General features: G+C 42.5%; 1 protein-coding gene across 1 annotated transcript in view; it reads left to right on the forward strand.

Moving 5' to 3' along the window:
* The window catches only part of LOC139750628 (gonadotropin-releasing hormone II receptor-like), a 326,876-nt gene that overhangs the window by 223,145 nt on the left and 87,881 nt on the right, over positions 1 to 15,850 (forward strand). The window contains exon 6 of the mRNA XM_071665304.1: positions 8,731 to 8,866. Coding sequence (XP_071521405.1) covers positions 8,731 to 8,866 — 136 coding nt within the window. The remainder of the gene's footprint in view (positions 1 to 8,730; positions 8,867 to 15,850) is intronic.

A 15,850-nucleotide genomic window follows, 5' to 3' on the forward strand; every position in this document is an offset into this window, starting at 1 on the left:
CAGAGGTGGAGGGAACGAGGAGAAGTGGGAGACCAAATTGGAGGTGGAAAGATGGAATGAAAAAGATTTTGATTTATGTGGCTGAAAATGAACGAGGGTGAAAGGCGTGCAAGGAATAGAGTGAATTGTGGTATACCGGGGTCGACGTGCTGTCAATGGATTGAACCAGGGCATGTGAAGCGTCTGGGGTAAACCATGGAAAGTTCTGTGGGGCCTGGATGTGGAAAGGGAGCTGTGGTTTCGGGCATTATTACATGACAGCTAGAGACTGATTGTGAACGAATGTGGCCTTTGTTGTCTTTTCCTAGCGCTACCTCGCGCACATGAGGGGGAGGGGATTGTTATTTCATGTGTAGCGGGGTGGCGATGGGAATGAATAAAGGCAGACAGTATGAATTATGTACATGTGTATATATGTATATGGCTGTGTGTGTATATAATGTATACGTTGAGATGTATAGGTATGTATATGTGCGTGTGTGGACGTGTATGTATATACATGTGTATGTGGGTGGGTTGGGCCATTCTTTCGTCTGTTTCCTTGCGCTACCTCGCTAACGCGGGAGACAGCGACAAAGCAAAATGTAATTATATAATATAATATATTTATATATATATATATATATATATATATATATATATATATAATATAAATATATATATAATATATATATATAATATATATATATATATATATAAATATATAATATATTTTTTTTTTTCCTTATCATACTATGTCGCTGCCTCCCGCGTTAGCGACTTAGCGCAAGAAAACAGACGAAAGAATGGCCCAACCCACCGACATACACATGCATATGCATACACGTACCCACACGCACATTAACATGCCTATGCATTTCAACGTATACCTATATAAACATACACGGACATATACATATATTCGCATGAACAAATCTCATATTTGCTGCCTTTATTCATTTCCGTCCACACCCCGCCACACATGAAATGACTACCCCCTCCCCCCCGCACCTGCGCGATGTAGCGCTAGGAAAAGACAAAAATGGCCACATTCGTTCACACTCCGTCTCTAACTGTCATGTATAATGCACAGAAACTACAGTTCCCTTTCCACATCCAGGCCCAACAAAACTTTCCATGGTTTACCCCAGACGCTTCACATGCCCTGATTCAATCCAATTCAATCCACCTCCAATTTGGTCTCCCACTTCTCCTCGTTCCCTCCACCTCTGACACATATATCCTCTTGGTCAATCTTTCCTCACGCATTCTCTCCATGTGACCAAACCATTTCAAAACACCCTCTTCTGCTCTCTCAACCACACTCTTTTTTTTCCACACATCTTTCTTACCCTTACATTACTTACTCGATCAAACCACCTCACACCACATATTGTCTCTCAAAAATCTCATTTCCAGCACGTCGACACTCCTGCTCACAACTCTATCCCTAGCCCACGCCTCGCAACCATGCAACATTGTTGGAACCACTATTCCTTCAAACATACCCATTTTTGCTTTCCGAGATAATGTTCTCGACTTCCAAACTTTCTTCAAGGCTTCCAGAATTTTCGCCCCCTCCCCCACCCCATGATTCATTTCCGCTTCCATGGTTCCATCCGCTGCCCGATCTACTCCCAGATATCTAAAACACTTAACTTCCTCCAGTTTTTCTCCATTCAGACTTACTTCCCAATTGACTTGACCCTCAATCCTACTGTACCTAATAACCTTGCCCTTATTCACATTTACTCTTACCTTTCTTCTTTCACACACTTTACCAAACTCAGTCACCAGCTTCTGCAGTTTCTTACATGAATCAGCCACCAGCGCTGTATCATCAGCGAACAACAACTGACTCACTTCCCAAGCTCTCTCATCCACAACAGACTGCATACTTGCCCCTCTTTCCAAAACTCTTGCATTCACTTCCGTAACAACCCCCTCCATAAACAAATTAAACAAACGATACCCATTTTTTGCTTTCCAAGATAACGTTCTCGATTTCAACACATTTTTCAACGCTCGCAGAGCTTTCGCCCCCTCCTACACCCTATGATTTACTTCCGCTTCCATGCTTCCTTCCGCTGCTAGATTCACTCTCAGATATCTAAAACACTTCAGTTCCTCCAGTTTTTCTCCATTCAAACCTACCTCCCAATTTACTTGTCCCTCAACCCTTCTGTACCTAATAACCTTGCTGTTATTCACATTTACTCTCAGCTTTCTTCTTTCACACACTTTTCCCAAACTCAGTCACCAGCTTCTGCAGTTTCTCACCCGAATCAGCCACCAACGCTGTATCATCGGCGAACAACAACTGACTCACTTCCCAAACTCTCTGATCCACAATAGACTGCATACTTGCCCCTCTTTCCAAAACTCTTGCATTCACCTCCCTAATAATCCCATATATAAATAAATTAAACAACCATGGAGACATCACACATCTCTGCCACAAACCAACATTCACTGAGAACCAATCACTTTCCTCTCTTCCTACACGTACACATGCCTTACATCCTCGATAAAAACTTTTCACTGCTTCTAACACCTTGCCTCCCACACCATATATTCTTAATACCTTCCACAGAACATCTCTATCAACTCTATCATATGACCTCTTTAGATCCATAAATGCTACATGCAAATCCATTTGCTTTTCTAAGTATTTTTCACATACATTCTCCAAATGTATGTGATCCACAGAACCTCTACCACTTCTGAAACCACACTGCTCTTCCCCAATCTGATGCTCTGTACATGCTTTCACACTCTCAATCAATACTCTCCCATATAATTTCCCAGGAATACTCAACGAACATATACCTTTGAAATTTGAGCACTTAATTTCATCCCCTTTGCCTTTGTACAATGGCACTATGCAAGCATTCCGCCAATCCTCAGGCACCTCACCATGAGTCATACATACATTGAATAACCTTACCAGCCAGTCAACAATACAGTCGCCCCCTTTTTTAATAAATTCCACTGCAATACCATCCAAACCCGCTGCCTTGCCGGCTTTCATCTTCCGCAGAGCTTTTACTACCTCTTCTCTGTTTACCAAATCATTCTCTCTAACCCTCTCACTTTGCACACCACCTCGACCAAAACAACCTATATATTCTACTCTATCATCAAACATTGAACAAACCTTGAAAATACTCACTCCATCTCCTTCTCACATCACCACTACTTGTTATTACCTCCCCATTAGCCCCCTTCACTGAAGTTCCCATTTGTTCCCTTGTCTTACGCTCTTTATTTACCTAATTGCAAAACATCTTTTTATTCTCCCTAAAATTCAATGATACTCTCTCACCCCACCTCTCATTTGCCCTCTTTTTCACCTCTTGCACCTTTCTCTTGATCTCCTGCCTCTTTCTTCTATACATCTCCCAGTCATCTGAATTATTTGCCTACAAAAATCGTCCAAATGCCTCTCTCTTCTCTTTCACTAATTATCTTATTCCTCATCCCACCATTCACTATCCTTTCTAGTCTGCCCACCTCCCACGCTTCTCATAACACATGCATCTTTTGCGCAATCCATCACTGATTCCCTAAATACATCCCATGCCTTCCCCACTCCCCTTACCTCCTTTGTTCTCACCTTTTTCCATGCTGTACTCAGTCTCTCCTGGTACTTCCTCGCACAAGTCTCCTTCCCAAGCTCACTTATTCTCACCACTCTCTTCACCCCAATATTCTCTCTTCTTTTCTGAAAACCTCTACAAGTCTTCACCTTCTCGTCCATAAGATAATAATCAGACATCCCTCCACTTGCATCTCTCAGTATATTAATATCCAATACTCTCTCTCTCGCGCGCCTATCAATTAACACCTAATCCAATAGCGCTGTCTGACCATTTCTCCTATTTACATACGTATACTTATGGATATGTCTCTTTTTAAACCAGGTACTCCCAATCACCAATCCTTTTTCAGCCCATAAATCTACAAGCTCTTCACCATTTCCATGTACAACACTGAACACCCCCTGTACAGCAATTATTCCCTCAACTGCCACATTACTCACCTTTGTATTGAAATCACCCATCACTATAACCCGGTCTCGTGCATCAAAACTACTAACACACTCAGCTGCTCCCAAATCACGTGCCTCTCATGATCTTTCTTCTCATGCCCCGGTGCATATGCATCAATAATCACCCATCTCTCTCCATCCACTTTCACTTTTACCAATATCAATCTAGACTTTACTTTCTTACACTCTATCACATACTCCCACCTCTCCTGTGTCAGGAGAAGTGCTACTCCTTCCCTTGCTCTTGTCCTCTTACTAACCCCTGACTGTACTCCCAAGACATTCCCACACCACTCTTCCCCTTTACCCTTGGGCTTTGTTTCGCTCAGAGCCAAAACATCCAGGTTCCTTTCCTCAAACATACTACCTGTCCCTCCTATTTTCCCATCATGGATACATCCACACACATTTAGACACCCCAGTCTGAGCCTTCGAGGAGAATAAGCACTCCCCCCGTGACTACTTCTTCTGTTTCTACTTTTATAAAGTTGAAATACAAGGAGGGGAGGGTTTCTAGCCCCCCGCTCCCGTCCCCTTTAGTCGCTTTCTACGACACGTGAGGTATGCGTGGGAAATATTCTGTCTCCCCTATCCCCAGGGATAATATATACATATATATATATATATATATATATATATATATATATATATATATATATATATATATATATATATATATATATATATATATATATATATATATGTATATATATATACATATAAATATATATATATATATATATATATATATATATATATATATATATATATATATATATATATATATATATATATATATATATATATATATATATATATATATATATATATATATATATATATATATATATATATATATATATATATATATATTATATATATATATATATATATATATATATATATATATATATATATATATATATATATATATATATATATATATATATATATATATATATATATATATATATATATTATCCCTGGGGATAGGTGAGAAAGAATACTTCCCACGCATTCCTCTCGTGTCGTAAAAGGCGACTAGAGGGGACGGGAGCAAGGGGACAGAAATCCTCCCCTCCTTGTATTTTAACTTTCTAAAATGGGAAACAGAAGAAGGAGTCACGCGGGGAGTGCTCATCCTCCTCGTAGGCTCAGATTGGGGAGTCTAAATGTGTGTGGATGTAACCAAGATGTGAAAAAAGGAGAGATAGGTAGTATGTTTGAGGAAAGGAATCTGGATGTTTTGGCTCTGAGTGAAACGAAGCTCAAGGGTAAAGGGGGAAGAGTGGTTTGGGAATGTCTTAGGAGTAAAGTCAGGGGTTAGTGAGAGGACAAGAGCAAGGGAAGGAGTAGCACTACTCCTGAAACAGGAGTTGTAGGAGTATATGATAGAATGTAAGAAAGTAAATTCTAGATTAATATTGGTAAAAGTGAAAGTGGATAGAGAGAGGTGGGTGATTACTGGTGCATATGCACCTGGGCATGAGAAGAAAGATCATGAGATGCAAGTGTTTTGGGAGCAGCTGAATGAGTGTGTTAGCGGTTTTGATGCACAAGACCGGGTTATAGTGATGGGTGATTTGAATGCAAAGGTGAGTAATGTGGCAGTTGAGGGAATAATTGGTATAAATGGGGTGCTCAGTGTTGCAAATGGAAATGGTGAAGAGCTTGCAGATTTGTGCTGAAAAAGGACTGGTGATTGGGAATATTTGGTTTAAAGAGCGAGATATGCATAAGTATACATATGTAAGAAGGAGAGATGGCCAGAGAGCGTTATTGGATTACGTGTTAATTGACATGCGCGCGAAAGAGAGACTTTTGGATGTTAATTTGCTGAGAGGTGCAACTGGAGGGATCTGATCATTATCTTGTGGAGGCGAAGGTGAAGATTTGTATGGGTTATCAGAAAAGAAGAGAGAATGTTGGGGGGAAGAGGGTGGTGAGAGTAAGTGAACTTGGGAAGGAGACTTGTGTGAGGAAGTACCAGGAGAGACTGAGTACAGAATGGAAAAAGGTGAGAACAAAGGAGGTAAGGGGAGTGGGGGAGGAATGGGATGTATTTAGGGAAGCAGTGATGGCCTGCGCAAAGGATGCTTGTGGCATGAGAAGCGTGGGAGGTGGGCAGATTAGAAAGGGTAGTGAGTGGTGGGATGAACAAGTATGATTATTAGTGAAAGAGAAGAGAGAGGCATTTGGACGATTTTTGCAGGGAAAAAATGCAAATGAGTGGGAGATGTATAAAAGAAAGAGACAGGAGGTCAAGAGAAAGGTGCAAGAGGTGAAAAAGAGGGCAAATGAGAGTTGGGGTGAGAGAGTATCATTAAATTTTAGGGAGAATGAAAAGATATCCTGGAAGGAGGTAAATAAAGAGCGTAAGGCAAGGGAACAAATGGGAATATCAGTGAACGAGGCTAATGGGGAGGTAATAACAAGTAGTGGTGATGTGAGAAGGAGATGGGGTGAGTATTTTTAAGGTTTGTTCAATGTTTGATGATAGAGTAGCATATATAGGTTGTTTTGGTCGATATGGTGTGCAAAGTGAGAGGGTTAGAGAGAATGATTTGGTAAACAGAGAAGAGGTAGTAAAAGCTCTGCGGAAGATGAAAGCCGGCAAGGCAGCGGGTTTGGATGGTATTGCAGTGGAATTTATCAAAAAAGGGGCGACTGTATTGTTGACTGGCTGGTAAGGTTATTCAATGTATGTATGACTCATGGTGAGGTGCCTGAGGATTGGCCGAATGCTTGCACAGTGCCATTGTACAAAGGCAAAGGGGATAAAATTAAGTGCTCAAATTTCAAAGGTATATGTCTGTTGAGTATTCCTGGGAAATTATATGGGAGGGTATTGATTGAGAGGGTGAAGGCATGTACCGAGCATCAGATTGGGGAAGAGCAGTGTGGTTTCAGAAGTGGTAGAGGTTCTGTGGATCACATACATTTGGAGAATGTATGTGAAGAATACTTGGATTTGCATGTAGCATTTATTGATCTAAAGAGGACATATGATAGAGTTGATAGAGATGTTCTGTAGAAGATATTAAGAATATATGGTGTGGGAGGCAAGTTGTTAGAAGCAGTGAAAAGTTTTTATCGAGGATGTAAGGCATGTGTACGTGTAGGAAGAGAGGAAAGTGATTGGTTCTCAGTGAATGTAGGTTTGCGGCAGGGGTGTGTGATGTCTCCATGTTTGTTTAATTTGTTTATGGACGGGGTTGTTAGGGAGGTGAATACAAGAGTTTTGGAGAGAGGGGCAAGTATGCAGTCTGTTGTGGATGAGAGAGCTTGGGAAGTGAATCAGTTGTTGTTCGCTGATGATACAGCACTGGTGGCTGATTCATGTGAGAAACTGCAGAAGCTGGTGACTGAGTTTGGGAAAGTGTGTAAAGGAATAAAGTTAAGAGTAAATGTGAATAAGAGCAAGATTATTAGGTACAGTAGGGTTGAGGGTCAAGTCAATTGGGAGGTAAGTTTGAATGGAGAAAAACTGGAGGAAGTAAAGTGTTTTAGATGTCTGTGAGTGGATCTGGCAGCGGATGGAACCATGGAAGCTTAAGTGAATCATAGGGTGGGGGAGGCGGCGAAAATTCTGGGAGCCTTGAAGATTGTTTGGAAGTGGAGAACATTATCTCGGAAAGCAAAAATGGGTATGTTTGAAGGGATAGTGGTTCCAACAATGTTGCATGGTTGCGAGGCGTGGGCTATGGATAGAGTTGTGCGCAGGAGGGTGGATATGCTGGAAATGAGATGGTTCAGGACAATATGTGGTGTGAGGTGGTTTGATCGAGTAAGTAATGTAAGGGTAACAGAGATGTGTGGAAATAAAAAGAGTGTGGTTGAGAGAGCAGAAGAGGGTGTTTTGAAATGGTTTGGTCACATGGAGAGAATGAGTGAGGAAAGATTGACCAAGAGGATATATGTGTCAGAGGTGGAGGGAATGAGGAGAAGTGGGAGACCAAATTGGAGGTGGAAAGGTGGAGTGAAAAAGATTTTGAGTGACCAGGGCCAGAACATGCAGGAGGGTGAAAGGCGTGCAAGGAATAGAGTGAATTGGAACGATGTGGTATACCGAGGTCGAAGTGCTGACAATGGATTGAGCCAGGGCATGTGAAGCGTCTGGGGTAAACCATGGAAAGTTCTGTGGGGCCTGGATGTGGAAAGGGAGCTGTGGTTTCGATGCATTGTTACGTGACAGCTAAAGACTGAGTGTGAACGAATGGGGCCTTTGTTGTCTTTTCCTAGCGCTACCTCGCACACATGAGGGGGGAGGGGGTTGTTATTCCATGTGTGGCGAGTTGGCGATGGGAATAAATAAAGGCTGACAGTATGAATTATGTACTTGTGTATATATGTATATGTCTGTGTGTGTATTTATATGTGTACATTGAGATGTATAGGTATGTATATTTGCGTGTGTGGATGTGTATGTATATACATGTGTATGTGGGTGGGTTGGGCCATTCTTTCGTCTGTTTCCTTGCGCTACCTCGCTAACGCGAGCGATATAGCGAGAAAATAAAATAGATAAATAATATATATATATATATATATATATATATATATATATATATATATATATATATATATATATATATATATATATATATATATATATGTATATGCACGTGACATTTATATTCGTTTACTCTTTCCCTTCCCCTGTTTCCCTGTGACCTCCTGTGACCCCGTGACCTAAGCAGTGACCTCGCGTGATGCGGGCGAGGAACGGTACGGAGCTTCCATGGGCCGAACTAAGACTCGAACCCTGCACATGACGGTCATCATCGTCGCCGTCTTCTTCCTATGCTGGACCCCCTACAACATCATGAGTCTCTGGTGAGTGTTTGATGTGAGTCTGGTGAGTTCTGGATCTCGCTCTAGTGAATCTGTCGTGAGTGTATGGAGGAGAGAGTCTTCGACCTTTATCTACTGGAGGAAACGAATCAGTTTCTAATCCGAAATGAGTCTTGGTTTGATGTCTTGTTATTCTGTCACCTCCTCTTGGGTCTTATATAAATGATCTGCTGATGATGTAGGACGACCCACAGATTCATAAGTCTATGCTAAGTGAATGATTCACTGGTGGTGCTGGACAACCCAAAGATTCACAAGTCTTGGGAAAGTGAAATATTCACTAGTTGTGCTAGAGAACTTAGAGACTCAAGATTCTTCTGTATGTGAATGATACATCCAAGTAGCTGGGGAACCCAGTTATTTAAGGTCTCCTCTGAGGCAGTGTTTGCCAAAAGTTCCAGAGTTCACAGGGAATCTAGAATCACTAGACATTTCTCGTAAGGTATTGTTCTGAGTCTAATAAATATCTTGTTTGTGCGACCCTCATGGGTTTACCGTGAGACTCACTGATGAATCGTATTCATCACTAGTCACTGGTAAGCCAGTCTCTGACTTATGGGTGAATTAACCTTCCTACGTCACATGAGATCACACGACGTAAATGTCATTTTCCCGGTGTGATAATTACACTGGGGCAGGTGAGTACTGCTGGCCGTGAGTGATTTTGACACGTCAGGTAGCTGTCTGAGAGGTAGGGCTTTGCAGAGCTACAGCTGTTGGCTGGACACCCAGTGATGACAGGTATGGGAGAGGCTAGAGGTCCAGTCAGGTCAGGTTCATTCATGTGGTGGTGGTGACGGTGGTGGTGGTGGTTGTAGACTGCCGGTGGCTTGGGTTTGTTATAGAAACAAGAGGTAGAGAGTCAGATGAGGGAAGAGGCGGAAGCAGGAAGGGAACGAAGCTGGGCTATGACAACAAGGGTCGGGTTGAGAGTGTAGGGTTGACAGTTACCACAGTGTGAACACATTCGGATATGTCCTCATTCATCCAGAGTTCTCTAGTTTAACAGTCGTCTATGTCTGTTTAAGTTGTCTCGTGATGATGAGTTCAGAGTTGTTGTAGCTCATGCGTGCTGCTGCGAACACAGTGGTGCAGGACTAAGAAAGGTGAGTTGACCTGAGGTAAGGTGGGATGAAGATGGAGGTGTGGCACGAGTCCCATGGTGCTCGTGGAGGAGCAGGTATGGCACGAGTCCCGTAAGAGAGATGCCTTGTTTTTTTTTTGCATCTTGTGGTGCAGCTGTAGGGTAGGTGGTGTGACAGGGTCTTCAGGTTACACGACAGAGGGGACAAAGAGTTACTGAGGTCCCATAACGTTGCTGTTGGTGCAGGAACCTGGAGGCGGCTGAGGATCTGTGGTTCAGAGTGTGCGACGGTTGCTATGGTTGAGTTCTGCTTTAAGAGGAAGATGGCAAGCCAGATCGCTGTAGACGGTGCTAGAGGCAAGCGACATCAAGGTTCACCGTTGCCCTTACCAGGCTGCTGATGACAATTGAACAGCAACAAGGGCTTGTGTGAGCAAGATAAACCTGAAGTCACTTGCCTAAGATGAACTTAGGCGTCACACTTTTGTGGAAGGCTTAAGCCACGGCCGTCAGTACAATGTAACGTAATTACAATGCTAAGTAATTACTTATTTGTAATTTCATATTTGCACTGTATGGGGGGGTGTGTGTTATAGACTGGTAGAGCCATATCTATTGAACCTTTGTCTTCATAAGTAAGTGTTATTGATGCCGCCAAACCTCTTTCGGTCCCAAATCCGTTTTGTCCCGATTTACATACGCAGTTGTTTTTCAGGTTGGGGACTGGTTGCATCTTGAGAATTATTTCTAATACTTTTCCTGGTCTTTCTAGAGAGAGATTAATGGCAAGAGGTTGCAAGCATTTCTTCATATCTGGTCCTTGGTGGAAAGAGGTTGCAAGCATCTCTTGATGTATATAGCTTAGTGGCGAGAGGTTGCAAACTTCTGTTGATTTCCGGTGCTTGCTAGAAAGAGGTTGCAAACATCTGATGACAAGCGTTTGGAAGTAAAATGCTGCTAAAGTCTCTTGATGTCTGGAGCTCCTTCACAAAAGGTTTAAAACATTAATTAACGTTTGGCGCTTGTGGCAAGAGGTTGCAAGCATCTCTTGATGTCTGACGCTTAGTGGCAAGAGGTTCCAAATATCTCTTGATATCTGCTGCTTCTTCATAGGACGCTGCAAGCATCTCTTGATGTGTAGCGCACTGTGGCAGGAGGTTGCAAACATCAGACGTCTGGTGTTTGGTGGTAATAGGGCGCAATCATCTCTTGATGTCTGGCGCTTGTTGTCATGAGGTTGCAAGCATCTCTTGATTTCATGTCCTTGGTAGCAACAGGTTGCAAACATCTCTTGATGCATTGCTCTTGGTAGCAAGAGGTTGCAAACAGCTCTTGATGTGTGGTGCTTGTTGGCAAGAGTTTGGAAGCATCTCTTGATATCATGTCCTTGGTGGTAACAGGTTGCAAACATCAGATGTCTGGCGTTTTGTCGCGAGAGGCTGCAGGCATCTCTCGATGTCTGGGGCTTGATGGCAATAGATTGCAAGCATTTCTTGATATCTAGCGCTTGGTGGCATGAAGTTGCAAGCATATCTTGATATCTTACTCTTGGTGGCAATAGGTTAGAAGCATTTCTTGATATCGTACGCTTGGTGGCAAGAGATAAGAAGCGTTTCTTGATATCGGGCGCTTGGTGGCAAGAGATAAGAAGCGTTTCTTGATATCGGGCGCTTGGTGGCAAGAGATAAGAAGCGTTTCTTGATATCGGACGCTTGGTGGCAAGAGATAAGAAGCGTTTCTTGATATCGGACGCTTGGTGGCAAGAGATAAGAAGCGTTTCTTGATATCGGGCGCTTGGTGGCAAGAGTTTGCAAGCATCTCTTGAGGCCTGGAGCGTGGTGGAAAGAGACTGAAACATTTGATGTCTGGCGCTTGGAAGCAAGATATTGCAAAGATTTCTTGATGTCTAACGCTTGCTTGCAAAAGGTTGCAAACATCAATAGATGTCTGGCGCTTGACGGCAAAAGGTTGCAAGCATTTCTTGATGTCTGGCGCTTAGTGGCAAGAGGTTAAAAGAATTTCTTCAAGTTTGGCGCCTTGGGGCAAGAGGTTTCAAACATACCTTGATATTTGGCGCTTGGTGGCAAGTGGTTACAAGCATCTCTTGATGTCTGGCGTTTGGTGGCAAGTGGTCTCAAGCATTTCTTGATACCTGGCGTTTGGTGACAAGAGCTTGAAAGCATCTTTTGATGTCTGGCATTCGGTAGGAAGAGGATTAATGAATCTCATGATATCTGGCGCTTGGTGGGAAGAGCTTGGCAGCAACGCTTGATTTCTGGTGCTTGGTGACAACAGGTAGCGAACACTAGATGTCTGACGCTTGGTGGAAGTGGTTTCAAGCATTTCTTGATATCTGGCGCTTGATGACAAGAGGTTAGAAGCGTTTCTTGATATCTGGCGCTTGATGACAAGAGGTTAGCAAGCATCCTGATGTCTGGCGCTTAATGGCAAGGGATAAGATGCATTTCTTGATATCAGGCGCTTGGTGGCAAGAGTCTGCAAGCATCTCTTGACGCCTGGTGGCAAGAGACTGATGTCTGGCGCTTGGAAGCAAGATGTTGCAAAGATCTCTTGATGTCTGACGGTTGGTGGCAAAAGGATTCAAACATCAATTGATGTCTGGCGTTTGGTGGCAAGAGGTTGTAGACAGCTCTTGATGTCTGGTGATGGCAAGTGTTAGGTCTGCCACTACCCACTACATTAAAGGGTGTATAATCAGCCCATAGGCCAATTAAAACGGATAACTCTGAAAGAACGGTTCCTGTTAACAGAGATTTGGGCTAAACACAGATTCCCTTGCCATCTGGCTAACATCTGACAGCTGACGGCCGTAATTAAATACCTACTTTTACTACTTGTTACGTTGGTCAAATACCAAGCACAGTGGCAAAAAGCCATTAGAATATATTTCTTTTTTTTCTTTTTTTTTTTGCCGCTGTCTCCCGCGTTTGCGAGGTAGCGCAAGGAAACAGACGAAAGAAATGGCCCAACCCACCCCCATACACATGTATATACATACGTCCACACACGCAAATATACAATACCTACACAACTTTCCATGGTTTACCCCATACGCTTCACATGACCTGATTCAATCCACTGACAGCACGTCAACCCCGGTATACCACATCGATCCAATTCACTCTATTCCTTGCCCTCCTTTCACCCTCCTGCATGTTCAGGCCTCGATCACACAAAATCTTTTTCACTCCATCTTTCCACCTCTAATTTGGTCTCCCACTTCTCCTCGTTCCCTCCACCTCCGACACATATATCCTCTTGGTCAATCTTTCCTCACTCATTCTCTCCATGTGCCCAAACCACTTCAAAACACCCTCTTCTGCTCTCTCAACCACGCTCTTTTTATTTCCACACATCTCTCTTACCCTTACGTTACTTACTCGATCAAACCACCTCACACCACACATTGTCCTCAAACATCTCATTTCCAGCACATCCATCCTCCTGCGCACAACTCTATCCATAGCCCACGCCTCGCAAGCATACAACATTGTTGGAACCACTATTCCTTCAAACATACCCATTTTTGCTCTCCGAGATAATGTTCTCGACTTCCACACATTCTTCAAGGCTCCCAGGATTTTCGCCCCCTCCCCCACCCTATGATCCATTTCCGCTTCCATGGTTCCATCCGCTGCCAGATCCACTCCCAGATATGTAAAACACTTTACTTCCTCCAGTTTTTCTCCATTCAAACTTACCTCCCAATTGACTTGACCCTCAACCCTACTGTACCTAATTACCTTGCTCTGATTCACATTTACTCTTAACTTTCTTCTTTCACACACTTTACCAAACTCAGTCACCAGCTTCTGCAGTTTCTCACATGAATCAGCCACCAGCGCTGTATCATCAGCGAACAACAACTGACTCACTTCCCAAGCTCTCTCATCCCCAACAGACTTCATACTTGCCCCTCTTTCCAAAACTCTTTCATTCACCTCCCTAACAACTCCATCCATAAACAAATTAAACAACCATGGCGACATCACACACCCCTGCCGCAAACCTACATTCAATGAGAACCAATCACTTTCCTCTCTTCCTACACGTACACATGCCTTACATCCTCGATAAAAACTTTTCACTGCTTCTAACAACTTGCCTCCCACACCATATATTCTTAATACCTTCCACAGAGCATCTCTATCAACTCTATCATATGCCTTCTCCAGATCCATAAATGCTACATACAAATCCATTTGCTTTTCTAAGTATTTCTCACATACATTCTTCAAAGCAAACACCTGATCCACACATCCTCTACCTCTTCTGAAACCACACTGCTCTTCCCCAATCTGATGCTCTGTACATGCCTTCACCCTCTCAATCAATACCCTCCCATATAATTTACCAGGAATACTCAACAAACTTATACCTCTGTAATTTGAGCACTCACTCTTATCCCTTTTGCCTTTGTACAATGGCACTATTCACGCATTCCGCCAATCCTCAGGCACCTCACCATGAGTCATACATACATTAAATAACCTTACCAACCAGTCAATAATACAGTCACCCCCTTTTTTAATAAATTCCACTGCAATACCATCCAAACCTGCTGCCTTGCCGGCTTTCATCTTCCGCAAAACTTTTACTACCTCTTCTCTGTTTACCAAATCATTTTCCCTAACCCTCTCACTTTGCACACCACCTCGACCAAAACACCCTATATCTGCCACTCTATCATCAAACACATTCAACAAACCTTCAAAATACTCACTCCATCTCCTTCTCACATCACCACTCCTTGTTATCACCTCCCCATTTGCGCCCTTCACTGAAGTTCCCATTTGCTCCCTTGTCTTACGCACTTTATTTACCTCCTTTCAGAACATCGTTTTATTCTCCCTAAAATTTAATGATACTCTCTCACCCCAACTCTCATTTGCCCTCTTTTTCACCTCTTGCACCTTTCTCTTGACCTCCTGTCTCTTTCTTTTATACATCTTCCACTCAATTGCATTTTTTCCCTGCAAAAATCGTCCAAATGCCTCTCTCTTCTCTTTCACTAATAATCTTACTTGTTCATCCCACCACTCACTACCCTTTCTAATCAACCCACCTTCCACTCTTCTCATGCCACAAGCATCTTTTGCGCAATCCATCACTGATTCCCTAAATACATCCCATTCCTCCCCCACTCCCCTTATTTCTAAAAGCAAAAATAAAAATGGCTCTCTCGTAACATATATAATACAGCTTATACTTGATACTTCGATCTCTATCTATCTTTCTTTACTTAACATCTCTTTGGCAAATTTACTGGCCTCACCTATATAACATAAGGGTTTGAAATGACTGAGTTGTGTACAGAGTACATTATTCATTTACCAACAGCTTTGTATCACATCCTTCTTCTGTGGTCATTCTGAGAGACTTGACCTTGGTCTTCTTCCAGTTTCTATACAAATTCTTCATATCACTCTGTCTTGTCTCTTACATATTTTGTCCTTCCCTGATTTGTAATAATATTAAACACTTTTATTCTTAATTTGTTTACACTATAATAAACAAAATCTCTTATATCAACATACTATAACAAGACCCTCAAAATAATATAATGTACACTGGATCTATCACTCCTCAAAGAAACTGAATAAGAATGATGGGTAACTATAACATTATTGGTGAATAGAGAGATACTGCAACACAAGAAATAGCATCTCTTGAAGTCTGGCGCTAAGTGGCTTGAGATTGCCAGCATTTCTTGATATCTGGTGCTTAGTGACAAGAGGTTGTAAGCATTTCTTGATGTCTGTTGCTTGGAGGCAAGAGGTTGGAAGCATCTCTTGATATCTGACGTTTAGTAGCGAGAGATTGGAAGCATATCTTTATATCTGATGATTGGTGGCAAGAGG

This window comes from Panulirus ornatus, chromosome 10 (assembly GCF_036320965.1).
Source record: "Panulirus ornatus isolate Po-2019 chromosome 10, ASM3632096v1, whole genome shotgun sequence".
NCBI classification, from domain to species: domain Eukaryota; kingdom Metazoa; phylum Arthropoda; class Malacostraca; order Decapoda; family Palinuridae; genus Panulirus; species Panulirus ornatus.